The 25893-nt window shown below is 36.0% G+C and overlaps 1 protein-coding gene across 7 annotated transcripts in view; it reads left to right on the forward strand.

Moving 5' to 3' along the window:
- The window catches only part of GULP1 (GULP PTB domain containing engulfment adaptor 1), a 330379-nt gene that overhangs the window by 193717 nt on the left and 110769 nt on the right, over window positions 1-25893 (forward strand). For all 7 annotated transcript variants that reach the window (XM_086371504.1, XM_086371455.1, XM_086371463.1 and 4 more), the window contains 2 exons: window positions 11201-11275; window positions 17302-17363. In XM_086371504.1, the coding sequence (XP_086227630.1) occupies window positions 11248-11275; window positions 17302-17363 (90 nt within the window). In that variant the 5' untranslated portion in view covers window positions 11201-11247. The remainder of the gene's footprint in view (window positions 1-11200; window positions 11276-17301; window positions 17364-25893) is intronic.

The raw sequence follows: 25893 nt of genomic DNA on the forward strand, positions 1-25893 counted from the left end.
TACAGAGCCTCTAACAGTAACAGTAATGCCTCTAATAGTAAGGAAAGCATGATTTTACAATGGAAATATTTGAAGGATATGTTTTGGAGGACTAGATTTTCTATCAATGTGCTCTTAATGAAGCCATTAACACTGTAAGATGCTGTAGACATCATGTAAAAAGATATGAGAAGTTTCTTCTAGGACTGATGCAAAGAGCTGGTAAAAGGAATTGTTTCTCTTTGTCTTAAAACTGTATATAAAATGATTAAAATGGAAAATCTATTCAGTTCAGTTCAGTTCAGTCACTCAGTCATGTCCGACTCTTTGCAACCCCATGGACTGCAGTGCCAGGCTTCTCTGTCCATCACCAACTCCCGGAGCTTACTCAAACTCATGTCCATAAAGTCAGTGATGCCATCCAACCATCTCATCCTCTGTTATCGCCTTCTCCTCCCGCTTTCAATCATTCCCAGCATCAGGGTCTTTTCAAATAAGTCAGTTCTTCCCATCAGGTGGTCAAAGTATTGGAGCTTCAGTTTCAGCATCAGTCCTTCAATGAATATTCAGGACTGATTTCCTTTAGGATAGACTGGTTGTATATCCTTGGTGTCCAAGGGACTCTCAAGAGTCTTCTCCAACACTTCGGTTCAAAAGCATCAATTCTTTAGTGCTCAGCTTTCTTTATAGTGCAATTCTCACATCCAAATGTGACTAATGGAAAAACCACAGCTTCGACTAGACAGACCTTTGTTGGCAAAGTAATGTCTCTGCTTTTTAGTATGCTGTCTAGGTTGGTCATAACTTTTCTTCCAAGGAGGAAGTGTCTTTAATTTCATGACTGCAGTCACCACCTGCAGGGATTTTCAGTTCAGTTCAGTTCAGTCGCCCAGTCGTGTCCGACTCTTTGCGACCCATGAATTGCAGCACGCCAGGCCTCCCTGTCCATCACCAACTCCCAGAGTTCACTCAAACTCACATCCATTGAGTCGGTGATGCCATCCAGCCATCTCATCCTCTGCTGTCCCCTTCTCCTCTTGCCCCTAGTCCCTCCCAGCATCAGAGTTTTTTCCAACAAGTCAACTCTTCGCATGAGGTGGCCAAAGTATTGGAGTTTGGAGCCCCTAAAAATCAAGTCTGTCACTGTTTCCATTGTTTCCCCATCTATTTACTGTGAAGTGATGGGACCAGATGCCATGATCTAGTTTTCTGAATGCTGAGTTTTAAGCCAACTTTTTCACTCTCCTCTTTCACTTTCATCAAGAGGCTCTTTAGTTCCTCTTCACTTTCTGCCATAAGAGTGGTGTCATCTGCATATCTGAGGTTATTGATATTTCTCCTGGCAGTCTTGATTCCAGCTTGTGCTTCTTCCAGCCCAGCGTTTCTCATGATGTACTCTGCATATAAGTTAAATAAGCAGGGTGACAATATACAGCCTTGACCTACTCCTTTCCCGATTTGGAACCAGTCTGTTGTTCCATGTCCAGTTCTAACCGTTGCTTCTTGACCTGCATACAGATTTCTCAGGATGCAAGTAAGGTGGTCTAGTATTCCCACATCTTTAAGAATTTTCCACAGTTTGTTGTGATCCACACAGTCAAAGGCTTTAGCATAGTCAGTGAGGCAGAATTAGATGTTTTACTGAATTCTCTTGCTTTTTCGATGATCCAATGGACATTGGCAATTTGATCTCTGCTTTCTCCGCCTTTTCTAAATCCAGCTTCTGTATCTGGACGTTCACATTCACGTACTGTTGAAGCCTGGCTTGGAGAATATTGAGCATTACTTTACTAACGTGTGAGATGAGTGCAATTGTGCAGTAGGTTGAGCATTCGTTGGCATTGCCTTTCTTTGGGATTGGAATGAAAACTGACCTTTTCTAGTCCTGTGGCCACTGCTGAGTTTTCCAAATTTGCTGGCATATTGAGTGCAGCACTTTCACAGCATCATCTTTTAGGATTTGAAATAGCTCAACTGGAATTCCATCACCTCCACTAGCTTTGTTTGTAGTGATGCTTCCTAATATCCACTTGACTTTGCATTCCAAAATGTTGACTGTAGGTGAGTGATCACACCATTTTGATTATCTGGATTGCGAAGAATTTTTATATAGTTCTACTGTGTATTCTTGCCACCTCTTCTTAATATCTTCTGCTTCTGTTAGGTCCATACCATTTCTGTCCTTTATTGTGCCCATCTTTGCATGAAATGTTCTCTTGGTATCTCTAATTTTCTTGAAGAAATCTATGCACTTTTGTAAATCCTTGGTTATTAGAATTTAACATAAAGATAAAAACTACTTGCCATACATGTCAAAAAATCAAAACAGATAACATTAAAGCAAGACATTTAAGTGAAAAAATCCTTTTCAAGCTAAATACCCTATTGACAGGCAAAAAAATTTGAAACTGAGATATAAAGTTTTATATTGTTGCTTTGTCTATAGAAATCAACTGAATCTTAACACAATATATATTTTATGAATTCCAGTCAAGATCCCTTTTGTCTGTCCTAGACTTTAATAGGATTAATTGAGCAGTTAAGCTGTTTTATTCTAGTCTTTCAAAGGAATTCAGACAGTTTTGCCAAAGATAATGCTAACTCAGTGATTGGATCCCACACTCTCTCACTCACAGTTAGGATAAGGATATCAAAGTGTTTGGTGAAATCATGGAAACAGCAGATCTAAAAAGCTGTAATTCTTTTGAGGGCAATGAAAATAAAAGGGAGAAATAGTTTATTGTGATTTTTAAAAGGGGGGAAATATTAAGTAGAACTTGTACAAAGAACTTCAAAATCTAACATTCAAAATGAAACTAAAACTAGGTTACTTGTAGGTCCACATATAGGAAAGCCATGTTTATTCTATTGTAATAATGTCCATTTTGATATGGAGTTTTATCTTTATAAATGCTTCCTTTAGCATAATTTATTGTGATTATCTCATTTTAGAGAAAAGTAACTGATCTCCCATTAAGAGCATAAGATAATGAAGAAAATCCAGGGAGAGAAATACTTCATTGATCATTGGATGAAGCTTTCATGAAAAATCTCAATCTAATTGTTGGAACAGACTGATATATGCCTGCCAAAATTTAGCTCAGAATTTTATAGGCACTTATGGAAGTATATTGAGATACTCATCATGCCACTGGGATAGCTCAGATGGTTTGAGGTTTCCACTACATCTCCATCTCTGGAGTTTTCTCTCTTTTCATTGAAAGGACACAAAAAAGGACCTGTGGTTATCCTCATTCTGGAGGGGATGAGTGTTGGTACCCCCTCCCAGGCTGATACTCAGTCTCTGTACTGAGTTTTGTGATATCACAATGTTGCCATAATTACTGACCAGATACTTACTGAATAGTACTCAGCTCTGAAAATGACTTCTGAATAGGTTTCTTTAAAATCCTCTTAGAATAGAGAGTGTCAGTAAATTTCAAATTTCATAGCTTTCACTGTCAGTATGAATAGGCTGTATATCCCCATTTTTCCTTTTGATTCATTGTAGCCTCTCAGTGAGTGATGATGATGGTGTGGTCACTCACCTATAGCCAGACATCCTGGAGTGTGAAATCAAATGTGCCTTAATAAGCATTACTACTAATAAAGCTAGTGGAGGTGATATAATTCCAGCTGAGCTATTGGAAATCCTACAACATGATGCTGTTAAAGTACTGCACTCAGTATGTCAATAAGTTTGGAACACTCAGCAGTGGTCACAAGACTGGAAAATGTCAGTTTTCATTCCAATCCAAAAGAAGGGCAGTATCAAAGAATGTTCAAACTAATGTATAGTTGTGTTCATTCCACATGCCAGCATCATGAGGCTCAAAATTCTTCAAGCTAGGTTTCAGCAGTATTTGAATTGAGAACCTCCAGATGTACAAGCTGGTTTTAGAAGATGCAGAAAAACCAGAGATCAAATTGCCAAAATCCATTTGATCACAGAGAAATCAAGAGAATTCCAGAAAAACATCTATGTCTGCTTCATTGACTGTGCTAAGCCTTTGACTTTGTGGATCACAACAAACTGGAAAATTCTTAAAGAGACACCTCACCAGTCTCCTGAGAAAGCTGTATACAGGTCAAGAAACAACAGTTAGAACTGGACAAGGAAAAACAGACTGCTTCAATATTAGGAAAAGAATACATCAAGGCTGTATATTGTCACCCTGTTTATTTAACTTACATGCAGAATACATCATGTGAAATGCTGGGCTGGATGAATCACAGCTGGAATCAAGATTGCTGGGAGAAATATCAACAATCTCAGATATGCAGATGATACCACTATAATGACAGAAAGTAAAGCGGAACTAAAGAGCCTCTTGATGAAGGTGAAAGATGAGAATGAAAAAGCTGGCTTAAAACTCAACATTCAGAAAACTAAGATCATGGTATCTGGTCCCATCACTTCATGGGAAAAAGATGGGGGAAAGTGACATTTTATTTTCCTGTGCTCCAAAATCACTGCAGATGGTGCCTGCTACCATGAAATTAAAAGATGCTTGCTCCTTGGAAGAAAGGCTATGACAAAAAACCTAAACAGCTTATTAAAAAGCAGAGATAGCACTTTTCCAACAAAGGTCCGTCTAGTCAAAGCTATGGTTTTTCCAGTAGTCATGTACGATTGTGAGATTTGGACCATAAAGAAGACTTAGCTCTGAAGAATTGATGCTTTCTTATTGTAGTGCTGGAGAAGACTCTTGAGAGTGAGTCCATTGGACAGCAAGGAGATCAAATCAGTCAGACCTAAAGGAAATCAACCCTGATTATTCATAGAAGGACTGATGGTGAAGCTGAAGCGCCAATACTTTGGCCACCTGATTCAAAGAGCTGACTTACTGGAAAACATTTTGATGCTGGGAAAGATTGAGGGCAGGGGCGAAGATGTTTGGATGGTGTCACAGTCTCAATGGCTATGAGTTTGAGCAAACTCCCCGAGATACTGGAGGACAGGGAAGCCTGGTGTGCTATAGTCAGTGAGGTTGCAAAAGAGTCAGACACGACTTAGCAACTCAACAACAGCCTTTATTTTGACCTTACTCTTCAGTGCTAAATCACTTCAGTCACGTCCCACACTTTGTGACCCTATGGACTATAGCCCACCAGACTCCTCTGTCCATGGCATTCTCCAGACAAGAATCATGGGGTCAGTTACCATGAGGTCCTCCAGGGGATCTTCCTGACCCAGGGATCAAACTCGTGTCTCATGTCTCTTGTGTTGGCAGGTGGGTTTTTTGTTTGTTTGTTTTTTACCACTAGTGTCACCAGACCTTACATTTAGCATTGCAAGACATTCAGGTCCTTTTTTGTTGTTGTTCCCTAGACCTGGTATTTCTGGATCTTTTATGTCAAGATTTTCTCATATATAATCCATTCTGAAGAGTTTGCCACATTATCAAATGCTAAAGCTCTTCTTAGAGCTTCCTCCATTGCTAATAAAGGGTGCTGCATACTAGTCTAGGCCCTCAAGGAGAGCCAGTGGATGGCTCCCAGATGGCGATTAGCAGTGTAGCTAGGAGCTGCATGCCCCTAATCAACATGTACCACAAGTGCTCTGCCCTTCTACCTGAAACCTTTGTCCATCCTCACCTTTAGCCCTTGCCCATTAAGAAAGTGATTGTTTACATACACTCTGAAGCTTTTCCTGTGAACAAAACAGCCGTTCTGTGCATCATCCTCTCTCTTTCAAGGGTATCTACCTCTTTTATATGGTTCATTCCCCATCTGTAGAACCACAAATCCTTCTCTCTTACTCTCAAAGATGGTAAATTCCTTGAAGGCAGGGACCATGTCCTACTTATTTTTACTTTCTAATTGCTATAAATATCAACCTCAGTTGTGTCTAACTCTGCGACTCCATGGACTGTGGCCCACCAGGCACCTCTGTCTATGGAATTTTCTAGGCAAGAAAATTGGAGTGGGTTGCCATTTCCTTCTGGAGGGGATCTTCCCAAGCCAGAGATCAAACCTGTGATTCTTGTATCTCCTGCATTAGCAGACAGATTCTTTTACCAGTGTGCCACCTGGGAAGCCCATTCCTATAATGTTTGTCATATAACGTGGTCTCAAAATGTAGCTGGTGGAAGGGCAAAGGATTTTTTTTATAAGTGTTAGATATGAGTGAATATTGTTAAAAAAAAAAAAAAGGAAAATAGTGATAAGCACTTATATCTCAAGTTAGGGAATTTCAGAAGACACTAACATTGCTATTTCTTAGTAAATTTTAAACGTATAGCCTCTTAAACACATGTCACATGACTTCTCCTGTGAAATGTCTCAGTTTGTGTACTGGTTTGTTTTCTTGTCTATGCTTAGTACTGATCCACAAAAGCAAAGAGCCCTTTGCAAATTACTGTCCTAAAATACAGTGAGGAAGAATATCAGAAGATGTCTTAGAATTGGGAGATTTAAGCAGAGAACATTTACAGTAGACACTAATTAGATCCAGAAGAGTGTCAGAAATGAACCGAGTTCTCCCAGGAGGAGTTTTGAAATTTTTTTATATGGCAAGCAATGAAGTTCCAATTGTTAGCAGCTACTTTAGAGTATTTAGCAATGTGGAGGAGTTAATGCAGGATCTAAAATTGTCTGACATTGTCTCGGGATTACCATCTTGAATTATATATTCAAAAAGCACACAAAAGTTTTGAGAGTAAAAAGAAATGTGTTTTATATGCATTCACAGGAAAAGAACTATTTTAACTTCACCTGGTTTTCCCTTCTGTACAGAATTAAATCTAATGATTAGTCATCATTACTTCAGCATCATCTCTGATCTCTTAGTGAACAGGATTTTAAAGTGATGTATGAGTTACATGAATATGAACCATGTTTTAATCAATTTGAGGTTTCTTTTTTTTTTCTTTTAACCTTGAAAGAATTCCAGGAAAATTTGATATTAAATGTACTCATAACAATAAAAATGAAATTCAGAGCCAACTACTTTACAGCTTTTAATATTCATACCATGTAGATTTTCTTTAGTCATAACAGTGTAATTTAATTTTTAAAGCAAGAGCCTGGGCAGCAGGTTGCAAAGCAAGAAACTGCCATTCATTTAAAAATTCACTCTAAACTTCTTCTGAACTGACTTATAAATATCTGTAGGAAATTTGCCAAATTTCTGTTGGTAAATAATTTTAAAACTTGTATATGATGGATTATTCTAAAAAAGTGATTGTTGGCTTCAAACTTCTTTTACAATCAGGGCTAAAAAGGTTAAATTTATAGAGTAAAATACTGCGAAGTGGATTCATAGTACTTGTCAATGTGTTTACTGATTTTTACAAAAAATTTGAAATTAAAATAATTTAATGACATCTGCCTGTAATGTTTATAATGCATTTAAAATTTTTTATTTAGAGATTTTAAACTCCCAGTTGGCTTTAAATAATGTTTCTATACATTGTAAATAATTTATTAATTACAATTGTTTTCTTGATCACGTTTACATATCCCGTTTGTATTTTGTACATAGCCAGAGTTACTTACTTGCTTACTTACTTACTTTCTGGATCCCTAAGAAAGATAAGAATAAAAATGTACAATATATTCTTATGTTTTATAAAGAAATTAAAAATGGACCTGAAAAATCACTGTTTCAGTTCGGTTCAGTCGCTCAGTTGTGTCCGACTCTTTGCAACCCTATGGACTGCAGCAAGCCAGGTTTCCCTGTCCATCACCAACTCCCAGAGTTTACCCAAACTCGTATCCATTGAGTTAGTGATGCCATCCAACCATCTCATCCTCTGTCGTCCCCTTCTCCTTCTGCCAGCATCAGGGTCTTTTCCAATGAGTCAGTTCTTCACCTTAGTTGGCCAAAAATTGGGAGTTTCAGCTTTAGCATCAGTCCTTCCACTGAATATTCAGGACCAATTTCCTTTAGGATTGACTGGCTTGATCTCCTTACAGTCCAAGGGACTCTCAAGAGTCTTCTCCAACATTTCGGTTCAAAAGCATCAATTCTTGAGTACTCAGCTTTCTTTATAGTCCAACTCGCATATCCATACATGACTCCTGGAAAAACCATAGCTTTGACTAGATCTTTGTCAGCAAAGTAATGTCTCTGCTTTTTAATATGCTACCTAGGTTGATAGCTTTTCTTCCAAGGAGCAAATGTCTTTTAATTTCATTGCTATAGTCACCATCTGCAGTGATTTTGGAGCCCGGGAAAGTAGTCTGTCACTGTATCCATTGTTTCCCCATCTATTTGCTATGAAATGATGGTACTGGATGCCATGATCTTAGTTTTCTGAATGTTGTTTTAAGCCAGCTTTTTCACTCTCCTCTTTCGCCTTCATCAAGAAGCTCTTTAGTTCTTTGCTTTCTGCCATAGTGTGCTGTCATCTGCATATCTGAGGTTATTGATATTTCTCCTGGCAATCTTGATTCCAGCTTGTGCTTCATATCCAGCCTGGCATTTTGCATGATGTACTCTGCATATAAGTTGAATAAGCACGGTGACAATATACAGCCTTGACATACTCCTTTCCCAATTTGGAGCCTTTCTGTTGTTCCACATCCCCTTCTAACTGTTGCTTCTTGACCTGCATACAGATTTCTCAGGAGGCAGGTCAGGTGGTCTTTGTTCCCATCTCTTTAAGAATTGACCACAGCTTGTTGTGATCTACACTGTCAAAGGTTTTAGCATGGTCAAGAGGGCAGAAGTAGATGCTTTTCTGGAACTCTTCCTTTTTCAATGATCCAATGGATGTTGACAATTTGATCCCTGGTTCTTCTGCCTTTTCTAAATCCTGTTTGAACATCTGGAAGTTCTTGGTTCATGTACTGTTGAAGCCTGGCTTGGAGAATTTTGAGCATGACTTTCCTAGCCTGTGAGATAAGTGTAATTGTGCGGTAGTTTGAACATTCTTTGGCATTGCCTTTCTTTGGGCACACTTACCTTTCCCCATATATGATTAGGTGATCTGTTTCTTCATCCAGCTTTAGTTTTTTTCATACTTTCAAGATGTTGCTCCTCTGTCTTTTAGTTTGCAATGTTTCAGATGTGAAAGCTGCTGCAATCCTAATCTTTGTTCCTCTATACATAATGTCTTCTTTTCTGACTGCTTTTAAGATTTTCTCTTCATTCTTAGTATTGGTTTCTTCATTTTTCCAGAGAAGTTGAATCTTACATTTGGATATATTATATTTCTTTACTGAATGTTTTTATTTTTTTCTGCAAGTTTTTGATCTTCACTTATTCCTTGAGGATAGCAAACATGTCTATTAGCTTCTAGGTGAAAAGTACTTCTTGGGCGGATACAGAAATATTTGGTCTTTATTATATTACTTTGCATCTTGAATAATGTCTGGCACTGGTGGTCAGTAAATAATTTCTGACTAAATATTCAGTATTAATAGTGTATATCATGAGAAGATTAGTAAAGTATGAGGTGAATAACAGAGTGATACTATTGTGTCATTATCTACAAAACAGTGCCTAATAATAATAGTTTATAATTCAGTTAACTATTTTAATTTTCCTTTAGGAGTAGTAATATAAGGACATAAACAGCAGTAATTTCACTGTAAAATGACTTTATGATAAAGATTAATTTCTCTGTTGTGCTTTAATTGCTGTGTAGATTTATGGAGAGTGCTATGGACTGAATCCTTGTGTTCCCTCCAAATTAATAAGTTGAAGCCCTTACCCCCAAAGAAATGGTATTTGGAGATGGAGTCTTTAGGATCTAATTGGGTAGAAGGTACTCATTAAAACCTGACCATGCTGACATGCTAAAGTATGACTCTCAAAATTCCAGCCTCTACAACTGTAAGAAATACATTTCTGTTGTTTAGGCCACCCAGTCTAAGGTATTTTGTTATGGCAACCTGACCACACCGAGAAAAAAGAAAATTGTTACTGATAACAAATAGCTAAAAATGTGGAAGTAGCTTTGGAACTAGATACTGGGGAGAAGCTTGAAGAATTGTGCCGTGCATGCTAGAAGAAACCAAGAGTACTTTGAAGGGACTGCTGAAGACAGTTCTGGTAAGAGGTCAGGAAGAAAGGGAGAGAGCTGGAGAGAGAGTCCCCATCTTCCTAGAGAGTCCATAGACAATCATGAACAGGATGTTAGTAGAAATACAAATGTTAAAGCCCATTCTTTTAAGGTCTTGGGAAAAAAAAAGAACATGTTTTTGAACAATGGTGAGAAGGTGATCATTGTTAAAAAATGGGAAAAAAAAAAAAAAACTTGACTGAATTGTATTGTGTTCTAGTGTTTTGTGAAGGGTAAAACTAGGAATCACCAAAATTGGATATTTAACTGCAGGGGATTTCTGAGCAAAATGTTAAAGGGGGAGCTTGGTTCTTTTTAAATGATTATCGTAAAATGTAAGAAAGAAAGAAATTTGTTATGCACAAATTAATCAACACTTAAAGGTTTGGAAAATTCTCAGTTGATTCATGTAGCAGAGAATAACCAGGTAATGGAGAAACTGTCCTTTGATAAGATCAGTGTCTGTGTGATTCACAGACCTAGAGTAACCTAATCAGTTACTCTAACAGAAACACTGCTGGTTTCACCTGAAGGAAATGTTGATGGAATGAAATGATGAAAATATTTTAGATTTCTTAGATCCCACAGGACAGGACCATGTATCTATTTGGCTGTGAATGCACACTGTTCTTCAAGACTAGGGGCGCATCATCCAGATGGCGATTCAGGGATCATCAAGACTCCCTCTGTGGTTCCAGGGATGAGGAGCTGGAAATGCCCCATTGCCTTGGTTTCAAAAGATAGGCAGCAGCTGTCTGGAGTATCATGGGGCAAAGAGTTGCCCAGCATAGCATGATGGAGGGGAGGGGGCATGATATTCACTTGTCATAAGGAGATGACTTGTTTATCCACCACTGCTGTTAATGATAATCCAAAACATTACCATACTTTTTACTGACAAGTTCAGGGAAAAGTTAACCTTCTTTTTTCTTAAATTTGCAAGTAAATATAATTAATGAAAGATGTATAAAAGAAACAAACACAAGAAAACTAAGGAACTTTGGAGAAATTCCATTTGATATATTGTTCTTGTCTGCTGTGCCACTCATAATATTGAACACTTATGTTTATTCTTACCCATTGTCCTTCAGGATATTTCAGAATATTGTTTATAAACATCTAAAAAAACCTTGCAATTAAAGTAATTTGCATAAAAGGGATTGGTCAACATTCCTTTATTTAAGCTTTACTATTTTATGTTTTTGTAGGGTATAAAGTGTGATTGAACTGAACATCAATTTGGTTGATCCTCATCATGAATCGTGCTTTTAGCAGAAAGAAAGGTAAGTGTACCCATTTATAGAACCTGGGAGTCAATTCAATATTATTGTGAAAATCAAGCAGAAATGTTAAGATATCACTTTTTCCAATTATCACATCATGTGACTCCAGAATGAAGTTAGAATAGAACAGAAACCTGCAAACATTGCTAATTAACCTTCTTTGGTTATCAGCCTAATCAAAGAGTGGAGTTGTTTAATATATTTAGTCCAGAAAACATGACAATATGTTCTTTGGAAGTTTTATTCTGTGGTGTGAAATTGCAAAAAATAATGATCTGACTTAAAAAGTTAGTCCTAACTTCACTTTTCATAGCTGTAATACTAAATTTCCTGAGCTTACATAGGTTATAGTGATTTAAATTAACTTACGTGTAGGTGTGTGTTTGCATGTACACTTCACTTTTTATTGAAATAGTATTAGGATTGATGATAAGTGAATTATAGCAATGAGAACAAAATAAATTTGTTATTAATTTTAAAGTAGAAATTTAAAACAAGTATGACTATATCATAATTATCAGTACAGGAATGAAAGAAACAGCTAGTTGCATGTTATTTCTTAAAGGGCAAGGAAACATGGCATTTGACAAAATATTTCATGATATATTTATAGGAAAGAGAAAAATTTGATAGTTTTATATAGTTCAGTAGAGTTAAAAAATGTATCTTGCCATTCTAGAAGGAGTTATTTGGTGGTGGGCACTGGGCTCTTTCCTGTTTAACATACTATAAATGACTTGGGAGAGAATACTTAAATAATGCTACTCAAGTTCTTAGTGGACTGAAAGTAGGAAGAGATAACAGATGTGGAAGGATTATAGGTATATGGGGGGGAAATGATGAGTTAGTTCATAATCTACACTATAAACTTAACAAGATACTGTTAATTGCCAAACATGGGTTCCAAAAATACAACACTTCTATACTTATTTCTATATTGTTATTATTTAGAAAATGCAGTTAATTGCTATGTGGGTAAAACATGGCTAAACTTCAATGTGTAGGTAAAATATGTAGGTAAAGCATGCAGAGGTAAAAAAGTCATGATTCCAGTTCATTTTCTAATGAATGAATAATGAACTGTCTTGAACCAGGACATAGATCATTCTGTTCTACTCCATGTCCTCAGGCAGTGTGTTCTTGCTTTAAAGGATTGACACATTGTAACATACCTGGTTGAGAAAGGCTAGGATGACTTCAATGATGATTCCAAGTGGAAGCATGGCTGAGAACCCATGGTATGGTCTTGCAATGTTTGAAGACCTTGTAATGTTTGAATGCTGTCATTGGGTTATGGAACAAAGTTTAATAAAGATTGGTGTAAATCATAATGTCATAGATTAAATGTAGGAAAAAAATTCCAATAAAATTTTGCCAAAATATAATGGAATTATTCAAAGTATTTTCTTTTTCTTTTCTGAAATGAAAGGTGTTCAAACATTTGGATATGGTTCAGACGATTAATGTATTCAGTAGAGATTAGGTAATGTGAAGATCTTTCAGGCAGTTTTCAACCCTAGGAAACTAAGAATTTATTATTTTACTTATTTTTCAGAATAAGGGTAAGGCAAATGACATTTATTGTACTTTGTAGCTTGCTTATGATTTAAAACATATATCAAAAATAAATTCACATTTCTTTTTATTCCCTTTACCTAGTAAAAAAGTCTGGAAATAGTTCTCTGAAATATAGAATTATTTTTAATAAAGTAATAAAAAACCTTACATCACAACTCATCACTTTAAACATGCTATCATGTTTTTTAAAGATACTTCTAGATCTTCTCTCTTTTTTTTTTTTTTTCTAATTTACTCTTCATCTGAAGGGAATTTGGAGTGATTTTTAGTTGAGAAATCCCAAGAGTTGGATAGTAAGATGAGTAAGCAGTGATTGTGTATTTGTCTTACTTGAAGACAGTAGGAGTACAACTATAAGGAAAATTATTGATGTAGAGAATAAAGAAGCAGAAGCACTTGTTATTTCCTGTTTAGCTTCATTTTCTTTAAATTTCTTTTGACTTCTCTTATTTTTCAAGTCTAATGATTAAATATCCTTATCAAAAAATTATTGATCAATATTTCACTCGAATTCAGTTGGAACTCGGTGCAGAAATTCTACCTTAAGTTCACCAGTCACTTCAAATGCTTTCATTTAATAAAGTTGTTAAAGAAAACTTCTTGGAGCCTGTGCTCCAATTTCAACCAATAGCACTATCAGTTGAATTTTAATTTGAGATGCAAAACTGGAATTTTATGAGAGAATTCATACCTCTTGACCATTGGGAACTGTAATTATAGCTCTAGAAAACATATAAGTCAAGTCATCTTTCCAATAACTAGTATCAACATATATTTCACTGTACTCTAAACAAAGAAAGATCATCTTCTATCATTAAAAACTTATCTTATTTCATATATCCAGTTTACTCAGTTATTACATGCAAACTTACTAAGTCATCTTGGCTCTCAGAAACCCAAGGAAAAGAGATTGTTATCTTAAACTTAAACATAATTTTCTTTTATTTTTATTAAATCTCCCAATTAGTAATTTGTCTGGTATTCTTTGAATTGACCAGGCATTTCACTCATTCTTTTTTCAAATGCTTTAATAGTTATTAGAATGGGTTTCCCAGGTGGCGCTAGTAGTTAAGAACCAGCCTGCCAAAGCATGAGACTTAAGAGACATAGCTTCAAACCCTGGGTCAGTGGGTTCGATCCCTCAGTTGGGAAGATCCCCTGGAGGAGAGCATGGCAACCCACTCCAGAATTCTTCCCTGGAGAATTCCATGGACAGAGAAGACTGGCAGGCTACAGTCCACAGGGTTGGAATCGGACACAGTTGAAGCAATTTAGCATGCTCACAGGCAGAAGTGCTCATAGGTTCTGAAAAAATCTGAATATACTAGAATTGCATCATTTTGGACTATTTTGAAGATCTCTGTAAAAATTATCTAACCTCATAATCATAGATTACATTTTAATGAATGTTTTATATCTTCTTTCTTTCCCTATGTTAGCTCACTTTTTGAATTTTTAAAATCCTATATTCTATTTATATCAAAAATAATTTAATTTAAAAAACAAAACATAGCACATGAATAAATGTGATTAAATAATTCAACTAGTTATACTTTGTGTTCTTTAACATATGAGTTGATATATTGATGAGTAGGTATAATTGTAGTAGAAAGCACTTGAAATTTCAATAATATTCAAATATAATTCGGTAATTTTCTTTTCATGAAAAATTGTATTCAGATATATCCATTCATCCATCAGCACTTAGTTTTAAATTTAATATATTCAAAATAGGTGCTTTAACTATGTTAAACTCTTATGATATGAGAACAGTGATGTTTCTTGCATCTTTCTAGATGAGCTCTAAATCTAAATACATTTTGAACACCAGATTCATTGGTCCAGTAGTCAAAGTGGTTTGACACCTGTCAAATATTTTGAAATGCTGACGTTTACTTTTATGTGAATGCTCACTATTAAGTTTGAGATTATATTTTATAATTTCAAGAAAAAGAACACATTCTAGAGTATCTATGTTCCTGTTTCTTCACCAATTCCCTGTATCTAATATCTTCTGTGGGTCCATAAAATGACGAGAGACCATCATCTATATTCTCTCTTCAAGGTCAGCCACATCTATCTAAGTTAGCGTATAGGTTTGTTCTGTTTTTTCTTTTTTTTCTTTTGTCAAAGTATAAATTACAATGACATTAACGACTCATTTTGGAAATCCTTCAGGTTTAATAAGTGCACTACCTATAGGAGAGGTATGAAATGAACACGCATTAAATCGTCTGCACTTGGTGTGTGGGTGTAGATCTTTTGTCATTGTAGCAACTGCAGCTTATCCAGTGGTAATTTAATATTGTGATTATTTCAGTCTGTCACCAGTAACAGTTGGATATACCTACCCTCTTTTTAGGTTACTGCAATAGGAGACTATAACAAAGGCAGTATCATCAGTTTTCAAATAATAGTGTGTTATAGGAAAAAACAATTATCTCTCTGCCTCAGGATAGGAATGAACCATCATATTCAAAGTTTAGTTAGACTTTACATCCTCCTGAACTATGTTTAGTGTCTTGGAAAAAGAGACATGAAAGTAATTGTATTAAGGGGTAAAAAAAGAAATTAGATATATTTTTAGGTTTCCTGAAGGCAAGTCTTTGGTATTTTTATTACTTTGATGTATACTATTGTGATTATTTATTTTAATATGCAAGTGCAAGACTATTTTCCACATCTAAGTATAAATTATTCTTGAATTAGTCATATCACTATTCAGTACCGATCATAAAATCTATTATTAAAATGAAAATTCATACATGAAATAGAAGTTTTATACGTCAGTGTCAGTATATTAATACTGCTTTTTGAAGCCTAGGATATATTGCTTCTCAGGATATTTCACCCAAGTGCAGTTGTCACGTATCCACTTCATCAGTCAGAAATAGCCCTAAATTGCACCATGAGCATGGGATTTTATAGATCCCTCATGTTTTGTCTTCAAATTTTTTTTGAATATTGCATTGTAATCCATAAACATGTTTCATATATAATGCAGTATCCTTTAAATGGTTTAAAATCATTAAAATTCCAGAAATGTATGCCATTTTCTCTGTCTTTACATTCCCCCAGTTTGATAACATATTAATGGTATTGAACTTGCTTCTGTTACCATCCTTTTTAAATGTTCTTAATTGAATGTTAAAAATGCTTTGTTAGTGACCTGATTTTTATTTTAGTGTGTACTTATGTAATATTTTTCATGGTAAAAATATGTCTTTAATTTTATTCTATTTATAGTACTGATTCTAAATTTTTGAATTCCCATGAGGAGTAAAATACTCACAAAAATCCACTTAAGAAGACATAATATATTTGAAGATTGAGAAGTTTTACTACAGACAATTGCAGTTTGAAAAAAAAAAAAATTTGATTTGTGTAAACATTAACATGTTTTGCTTTTTTCCTGCTTATATGTTCCACAAAATGTTTTGGAAGATATGTGGAATATATAAATTAAATTCAAAAATTGAATGAAAAAATTATTTTCTATTATTGTTGATAACGTATAATACAAATTACTTTCAATATCTTCTATTCTTTTAGTTACTTTTATTTCTATTATTCTACTATGCTCAATCGCCCAGTTGTGTTCAACTCTTTGTAACCCATTGATAATACCCTGCCAGTCTCCTCTATCCATGGAATTTTTCAAACAAGAATACTAGAGTGGTTGTCAGTTCCTCCTTCACGGGGATCTTCCCCCTCCAGGGATCAAACTTGTGTCTCCTGCATTGGCAAGGTGGATTCTTTACTGCTGTGCCACCTAGGAAGCTTCATTATTCTACTATATTAATTTGAATCGTGTAATAATTTCAAATTACTGAATTTAAGATTATTTATATCTGAAACAACTGAGAGTTGACACTCAGTCGATGTTTCTCTAAATCGAGACTAAAAAACTATCCTAATATTAATGTTTAAGTGAATTTAGTAGATTGATTTATTTCAGTTTTGTATAAATGTAGTTGTTAGTCTAATGTTAAAATGTCCCCTTACAAATTGTCAATTCTTGATACTAAAGAATAATAGTCATGAGTAAAGAGCAGGTTACTATTTATTGAAAAAGTAATTACCAAAAACAACCTATAATTCATGAGACTATCAAGTGAAAGAAGAAAAACATAGTTATTCACATGATTGATATAATTACTCATAGCCCAACTGATTTTTAAAAATATATTCTTTAAAAAATTCAGAATTGTCTTATTATTTGAAAACTTATAAAAGAAAAAGATTTTTAACTCAAGGAGAGAATCTTATAATTACTTTGTGGTTATATTGTTCTTATATCTGACTAGCTATTCTTTCTCACTTTAGCAAAACTGTCTTAGAATTAGGAGTGCTCCCACCCATATCAGACTCTTTATAAATGCTAATGCATGAATATGACACCCTTAGAACCTGTGTTTTAATTTAACATTGTGTATTCTTCATTGCAGACAAAACATGGATGCATACTCCCGAAGCTTTATCAAAACATTACATTCCCTATAATGCAAAGGTAAAATAGTTCTATGGTATTATTGAATCTTATTTTGCTATAGTATTATTGCTAGTTTATGATTGATCTTAGAAAGATTGTTTATGCTTTGATATTTCTTAGTAGATAATCCCTGAAAAATCTTTGCATAAATAAATTTGGTAGCATATAATAAGGGAAGTTGTTTTACTTCCTAAATAAGTAGTCTTTTTATAATTTCTGTTTAAGTCACAAGTGTATTTTCTTCAAATGACTTTGGCTGTTGTTAAAATAATTTGCAGTATCATGGCCTATAAGAAACAAAATAACAAACCAGTTAGTTTCCTTTAAAAGTACTTAATGTTTCATTACACAGACAAATATAAAACTAGTCTGGAAATGAGCTTCAGTTTTAATGAATGCAATTATAACACACAAAAAAGGGAGACAAACAGCGCTTAAATTATTAAGAAAACAGAGGAAAAGTGCATATTTTGTATGAATCTTTTGTTCAAGTCCTGCATTTAAATAGATAAATAGAAATAATCCATACTCCATGCCTTAAAAGATTTGATTCACTGCTGTTATTGGAAGACTGTCCAAATGAATGAATGCCATTTACAGAAGGGTCTTTAAAGAAAGATGTTATTTTATAATTAATGAACACTAAACATAGAGTAGATTTCAGAGAAGTCTGTTTAAATTTGGAAGAGACAGAAGTGAATTTTAAAGAGTTGTATTTGGGAATAAGAGAGTGGGCCAGACTTAAGCAACTTCAGAAATGGCAGGGGAGGAAATAGAAAATGGTAAAATTATTTTTATAAACAGTGAACAGTGGATTAGTGGTATATAAAGATATTAGTTATGAAGAACTATTTCAGGAAAATTTTTCTAAAAAAATTACTGAATGGAGAGCTCTACGGGAAACCTCTAAAGCACTGATCTGAGTCTGAATCAGCAGGAAGCAGCATTTAAAAGGCCATCTAGAATAAATTCTTCTAGAGGGTTGCTCAGCAGTGAGCTTTCTAGCATGCAGCAACTATATGTTTTCTGCCTGACTGTGCAGCAAAGAAAAATGCTCAAAAATGCTTTCTCTGTAAAATTAACATACTGGAAATCACTGCGATGCTCATGAATTCCCCTGTAAAGTTAACATGAGGATTGATTGCCATGAATTAGCATGAAAAGTTTACTTAACAGCTTAAAAAAAAAAAAAAAGAACAAGTTAATATTACCCATCTCTTCCACAGATATTCCTCATGTTAGCTATTGCTACACTGCATGAAATCCTCATAGAAAAAAAATTTAATGTAGAAAACTACTATAACTTTAAAGCCCATGCTCAATTTTTTTTTTCTGTTATCAATCATAATAGAATTATATCCTTCATGTGAAAGCACCAGACATTATTCACTTTTATAAACAATTGAAGTACCTCATTTTAAAAACTAGTTTATAAAGGATTGGAAAAATTTCACTGTAATTAGAGCTATCATTAACTCTTTGCATTGCGACAATGGCAATCCGCCTGTCTACATGGCTAAGTTGCCTGTGCTGATTCACGGGCCCGTAACAATGGTAAGACATCCACACGAAGCAGAGGGGCAGCAACGTCGTCCACATGGGGGTCAGTCAAATGTGGAAGAGCAGGTTGCTTCCATTCCTTCTCATGTGGTCTCCTGAGTGAGACCATGTGGACCAAGCAGCATTAAAAGTATTTGAAGAACATTATTTTTTTTCTGAATTTCCTTCTCTGTGGAACTTTAAAGATTGATTATTTACTAGTTGTTTTTGAAAATGTTTTCTGTCTCTTCTTAGAGTAGATGTCACTTGCAAAGCAAATCTATGTCCATAGGAAATACTTTGGGGCAACAGAAGTAAAAAACAGAATCTATAACCAGATTGCCTTCATTTAATCTCGACTCCAACACTAACTAGCTGTGTAGTTTGGGGCAAATTATTAACTTACTATGTCTATGGTTGTTAATTGGTAAATAGGGATAAGAGTAATTTCTCAATTAGAATTGTTATAGATAGAAAGGTGTTATATGAAGTCTTAAAACAGTATCTGGAATAAAATAACTACTACTTGTAAATGGTAGCAATCATTAATTTATCTTTTTTAATGTTTCACTGGCCTTACCAAAGTGCCTGTCTCACTCTAGTTGGTCAGTAGGTGTGTATTTTATAAATTGATGCATAATAACGTATCCAAGATAATTACAAAATTGTTATATTTCATTGAGTCTCAAAATATGCCAGGCACTGTTCTGGTGTATTTTTACATGATTTATTATTAATATAATGATTATTAATGTTATCATCACTTTACAAAAGAGAAAACTAAGGATTAAAATTTAAATATTATGACTTGTCACAGGGCTTCTCAGGGGGCTCAGTTGTAAAGAATCCACCTGCTAAGGCAGGAGACACAGGTTTGATAACTGGGTCAGGAAGATCCCTTGGAGAAGGAAATGGCAACCCGGCCTGGCGGGCTACAGTCCATGTTGTCTCAAAAGGGTCAGACATGACTCAGAGACTAAATAACAACAAAAACAACAGGATTATCACAAACCTAGTAAGACAGAGCCAGGCTTAAAAAAACTGAAGTCAATATAACTTCAAAGATTTGCTTCTCTTTCTATATGTCATCAGTCAATTCAGTCTCTCAGTCTTTGTGACCCCATGGACTGCAGCACGCCAGGCTTCCCTGTCCATCACCAACTCCCAGAGCTTGCTCAAACTCATGTCCATTAGGTGGGTGATGCCATCCAACCATCTCATCCTCTGTCATCCCCTTCTCCTCCTGCCTTCAATCTTGCCCAGCATCAGGGTATTTTCCAGTGAGTCAGTTTTTCACATCAAGTGGGCAGAGTATTGGAGCTTCAGCTTCAGCATCAGTCCTTCCAATGAATATTCAGGATTAATACCTTTAGGATTGACTAGTTTGATCTCCTTGCTGTCTAAAGGACTCTTAAGAGTCCTCTTCAACACCATAGTTCAAAAGCATCATTCTTCCATGTTCAGCTTTCTTTATAATCCAACTCTCACATCCATACACGACTCTTGGAAAAACCATAGCTTTGACTAGACCTTTGTCAGCAAAGTAATGCCTCTGCTTTTTAATATGCTGTCTAGGTTGGTCATAGCTTTTCTTCCAAGGAGAAAGCGTCTTTTAATTTCCTGGTGGCTGCAATCACCATCTGCAGTGATTTTGGAGCCCAAGAAAATAAAGGCTGTCACTGTTTCCATTGTTTCCCCATCTATTTCCCATGAAGTGATGGGACCAGATGCCATGATCTTAGTTTTTTGGATGTTGAGTTTTAGGCCAGCTTTTTCACTCTCCTCTTTCACTTTCATCGAGAGGCTCTTTAGTTCTTCTTCACTTTCTGCCCTAAAGACGGTGTTATCTGTATCTGAGGTTACTGGTATTTCTCCCAGGAATCTTGATTCCGTCTTGTGCTTCATACAGTCTGGTATTTCACATGATGTACTCTGCATATAAGTTAAATAAGCAGGGTGACAATACACAGCCTTGACGTACTCCTTCCCTGATTTGGAACCAGTCTGTTGTTCCATGTCCGGTTCTTACTGCTGTTTCTTGACCTGCATACAGATTTCTCAGGATGCAGGTAAGGTGGTCTAGTATTCCCATCTCTTTAAAAATTTTCCACAGTTTGTTGTGATCCACACAGTCAAAGTCTTTGGCATAGTCAGTGAAGCAGAAGTAGATGTATTTATGGAACTCTCTTGCTTTTTCTATGAATCAATGGATGTTGGCAATTTGATCTCTGTTTCCACTGCCTTTTCCAGATCCAGATTGAACATCTGGAAGCTCTCAGTTCATGTAATGTTGAAGTCTCACTTGAAGAATTTTGAGCATTAATTTTGAACATTAATTTGCTAGAGTGTGAGATGAGTGCAATTGTGAGGTAGTTTGAGCATTCTTTGGCATTGCCTTTCTTTGGGGTTGGAATGTATCCATAACACTTCATTATTCATTAGTTCATTAAATGACTGGTATGTCTAAGGTACTATTGCTAAAACTTGACTGCATGTTGGTGAAGTTTGAGAGCTATATTACATAGCTGATATATTCTTATAGAGCTTAATGTCATAGGGAAATATCTTTTTAAAAAACTCACATAAAAGGCAATCTTGTTCTTTCCCATTCAAGTCACACTTAATAGAATGCTATGGAGATTCATAGATTGGTAGTCATTCCTATTTTATGTAAGGAGGAGTGAGGTAGGGTTTCCAAGGGTCAAAAGAAGGGTGGATGACCATTTCAAGCTGAGACATCTGGAAGAGGATGAGCTCTGTCAAGATGGCCTACAGCCATCAAAATGACAAGAGTTGTGCTGGACATAAAATACTAATGTGGTAAAGTACTTTGTCAGCCAAGGTTCCATCTAAAACACAGAACTAGTAGAATGTACCACCACCGCCCCCCGACACACACACACACACCCCCCCCACCACACACACATATAAACACATTTATTTCAAGATATGGGTTACACAACTGGGGACGGGATTCTGGCCAGCCAGGCATCTGCAATCCGTAATGAAGACCCTAAGAAAGCACAGGCTGAAAACTGCTGGGCGGGAACTGGAGCCTACCACAGGTAGAATTTCTTTCTCCAGGAACATAGCAGGATGGTTAGGCTCTGTTAAGACCTTTAAATTGGTTCCATCAAGCCCAACCAGTTTATCCAGAGTAAGTTCCTTTACATAAAGTCAATGATTATAGATGTTATTCATATCTACAAAATAAAGAAAGTGAGAGTTGCTCAGTTGTCTCTGACTCTTTGTGACCCCACAGACTTGGAGTCCTTGGAGTTCTCCAGGCCAGAAGTGGAGTGGCTAGCCATTCCCTTCCCCAGGGCATCTTCCCAACCCAGGGATTGAACCCAGGTCTCCCACATTGCAGGCAGGTTCTTTACAAGATGAGCTGCCAGAGAAGCCTGATCTACAAAATAACTTGATGGCAACTCCTAGACTAGTATTTTATTGAATAACTGGATAGTATAACCTGGTGAAGTTAATGCATAACCCTGACCATCAGAAGTACTAATGATGGACAAGGCCTTACAGATGAGTTGAGAAGGCTTTCAATAGCAGGAGAAGCAGTTTGTATAGTGAACTAATCAAATAGGAGTTTAGGAATATAAATCTACGGGGATCTGAAAGTTTATTTGGATCAAGAGAGAAAGGATGACATTAACTTCTTACAAAGTTATTTTAATGGTACAAGGAAATATTTCCAATTTTATATAGAGTAGTAGATAAGCATATAGTGGAAAATAAAGATGTGCTAAATATTCCTGGGAGAGAATTGATGCAACCAAGGAATAATTTGTTTATGGGGAAGAAAAAAATATATATCTTCATTCTGTCTGAGAGAATGATTGTATCGCTAAATGGTTCCTATCACTTCATTTTTGGCAGCCACTGGTTACAAATTAATCTGATAAATTTAGCAGAGCTGTTTAAGAATTACAATTCTTACTGGGGAAATATGTAGTAACATTTAAATGTTTTAAGTTTGAAAGTAATAGTTTTCTACGTTTATATTATAATTCTCTTAGTTTCTTTTTTAGGAATGTATTTTAGTTGCACATTATTTCATTTTTATCTAATATTGTATATCAAATACTCGTTTAATATTCATAGTATACCTATTTCAGATCATATATAGATATAAAATATAGTAGTTGGCTTCAAAAGTTTTTTTGTTTTAATGTAGCATTCATTAGTCTTCTTTTCTTTGTTTTTGTTGTTGTTTTTATGAGCAGTGACAGCATTAATACTAATCATTGGGAATTCTACATATTTCCTATGTACCCTGTAGTGATATTTCTCAAATTGAACATTATGTTCTGTGAAAAAATATTCGGTCATAAAATCAATGCAGTGGGTCATGTAGGTATGCAATTAAAGATGAAATAGGATAAAACAGAGAGAGAAAAAAAGAAAGTTTCAGAATGCAAAGGTAAACATCAATTTACTCAGGAAAATCATGGTTCATAATCTTATTGAGAGCTTGAAAGCCACTGCCTTTAAACAGTAACCTACCTATCAGTTCAGTTCAGTTCAGTCGCTCAGTCATGTCTGACTCTTTGCGACCCCATGAATCACAGCACGCCAGGCCTCCCTGTCCATCACCAACTCCCGGAGTTCACTCAAACTCATGTCCATCGAGTTGGTGATGCCATCCAGCTATCTCATCTTCTGTCATCCCCTTCTCCTCCTGCCCCCAATCCCTCCCAGCATCAGGGTCTTTTCCAATGAGTCAACTCTTCGCGTGAGGTGGCCAAAGTATTGGAGTTTCAGCTTTAGCATCAGTCCTTCAAAAGAACACCCAGGACTGATTTCCTTTAGAATGGACTGGTTGGATCTCCTTGCAGTCCAAGGGACTCTCAAGAGTCTTCAACACCACAGTTCAAAAGCATCAATTCTTCGGCGCTCAGCTTTCTTCACAGTCCAACTCTCACATCCATACATGACCACTGGGAAAACCATAGCCTTGACTAGACGGACCTTTGTTGGCAAAGTAATGTCTCTGCTTTTGAATATGCTGTCTAGGTTGGTCATAACTTTCCTTCCAAGGAGTAAGCGTCTTTTAATTTCATGGCTGCAGTCACCATCTGCAGTGATTTTGGAGCGCAAAAAAATAAAGTCTGACACTGTTTCCACTGTTTCCCCATCTATTTCCCATGAAGTGATGGGACCAGATGCCATGATCTTCGTTTTCTGAATGTTGAGCTTTAAGCCAACTTTTTCACTCTCTTCTTTCACTTTCATCAAGAGCCTTTTTAGTTCCTCTTCACTTTCTGCCATAAGGGTTGTGTCATCTGCCTATCTGAGGTTGCTGATATTTCTCCCAGCAATCTTGATTCCAGCTTGTGCTTCTTCCAGTCCAGCATTTCTCATGATGTACTCTGCATATAAGTTAAATAAGCAGGGTGACAATATACAGCCTTGACGTACTCCTTTTCCCACTTGGAACCAATCTGTTGTTCCATGTCCCATTCTAACTCTTGCTTCCTGACCTGCATATAGGTTTCTCAAGAGGCAGATCAGGTGGTCTGGTATTCCCAGCTCTTTCAGAATTTTCCACAGTTTATTGGGATCCACACAGTGAAAGGCTTTGGTAGAGTCAATAAAGCAGAAATAGATGTTTTTCTGGAACTCTCTTGCTTTTTCCATGATCCAGCGGATGTTGGCAGTTTGATCTCTGGTTCCTCTGCCTTTTCTAAAACCAGCTTGAACACCTGCCTATAAGTAGTACTAAAGACTACCAGCTTTAACTATAAATTTTGAAATAATAATGAGGAGGGGGAGTTTCTTAACAGAACAATTAATTTTTAATAGAAGAGATGCTTTTTTTAAAAGTTTAACCACATGTCCTCATTGAATATGATGTCTTAACGTGATTTCTGAAATGCACATACTAACATGGTAGGAATAATAGAAACATATGGTAAAGTGTAAATATAGATTCATTTGTGCATATGTACTTATTCATTTGAATTGAACTCCTAATTTATTCCAGATTCTGACTGAGACAATAGGAATTGATAAGTGAACCAAATAGATAAGATCCTGGCTTCCTGGGATTCACATATAATAAGCAAAATAATAAGACTTCTTTAAGAGACAGCTAATAAGGAAACAATGTGTATATTTTATTGATGCAGTGTTAGTGTTATTTATTCAGCATACTACATATTATGTAGGAAATACTTATTCATATAAATAATGTAGTATTAACACAGTATTTTATTTATTAATACAGTATGCCAGGCTGTAGTTATTACTATGTAGAAAAGTAAAGCAAAATGTTGAGGGTTGGGAGAAGTGGGAAAGAGGGTACTGTGTTACATGAAGTGGTCAGGGAAGGTCTCCGAAGAGGGCAGAAGCCTAACGGAAGTGAGGGAGTGAGGCCTGTGGCTGCATTTGCAGGTCAGCTGCCACGGGCTAGGTAGGACCATATTTGCTTAGCCAAGGACTAGCCAGGCCCCAGATGGTAGAACTCAGCGGATTATAGAGAAGTAACAGTAAATACATGTGGAGTAGAGCAGGAAAGTCAGAGTATGTCCTATAGTTCTTGAGGGCTCAGACCATGCTACCCACAAATATGCCACTTAATTCGTTTAAATAAAAGTTACTTAAAAAATCACAACACAGGAGGGACACCCTAACCCTCCTTTCTGTCTCCCTGAAAGCACTGAATAAATCTCTGGTGTTAAAGGTAGGTCCTGCCTGCTTGCATCTGAAGGTGGAAGGGCACCCATATTACCAGAAATAGGGGACTTAGAGGAGGAGCCTATATACACCAGCCTCGTTACTGCTTTAATACCACAAGCCCAACTTCTGTTTAGATTCTTTACTAACTGAACACTCCAAACCCAAGTTTCTTTGTCCTGTTAGTAGCTCACAAATTTATTGTTTCTTTATCTAAAAAATATGAAAGTATAAAAGCTGCCTGCTGTGGACACTTTTTAAGTCTGGTCCTATTTTTGAGACCTCATTGTACATGAATTAAAATATGTTTCCTTTCTCCTAT

Source organism: Bos grunniens, chromosome 2 (genome assembly GCF_055505025.1).
Source record: "Bos grunniens cultivar Pamir isolate PY7600 chromosome 2, Bosgru_T2T1.0, whole genome shotgun sequence".
In the NCBI taxonomy this organism is placed as follows: domain Eukaryota; kingdom Metazoa; phylum Chordata; class Mammalia; order Artiodactyla; family Bovidae; genus Bos; species Bos grunniens.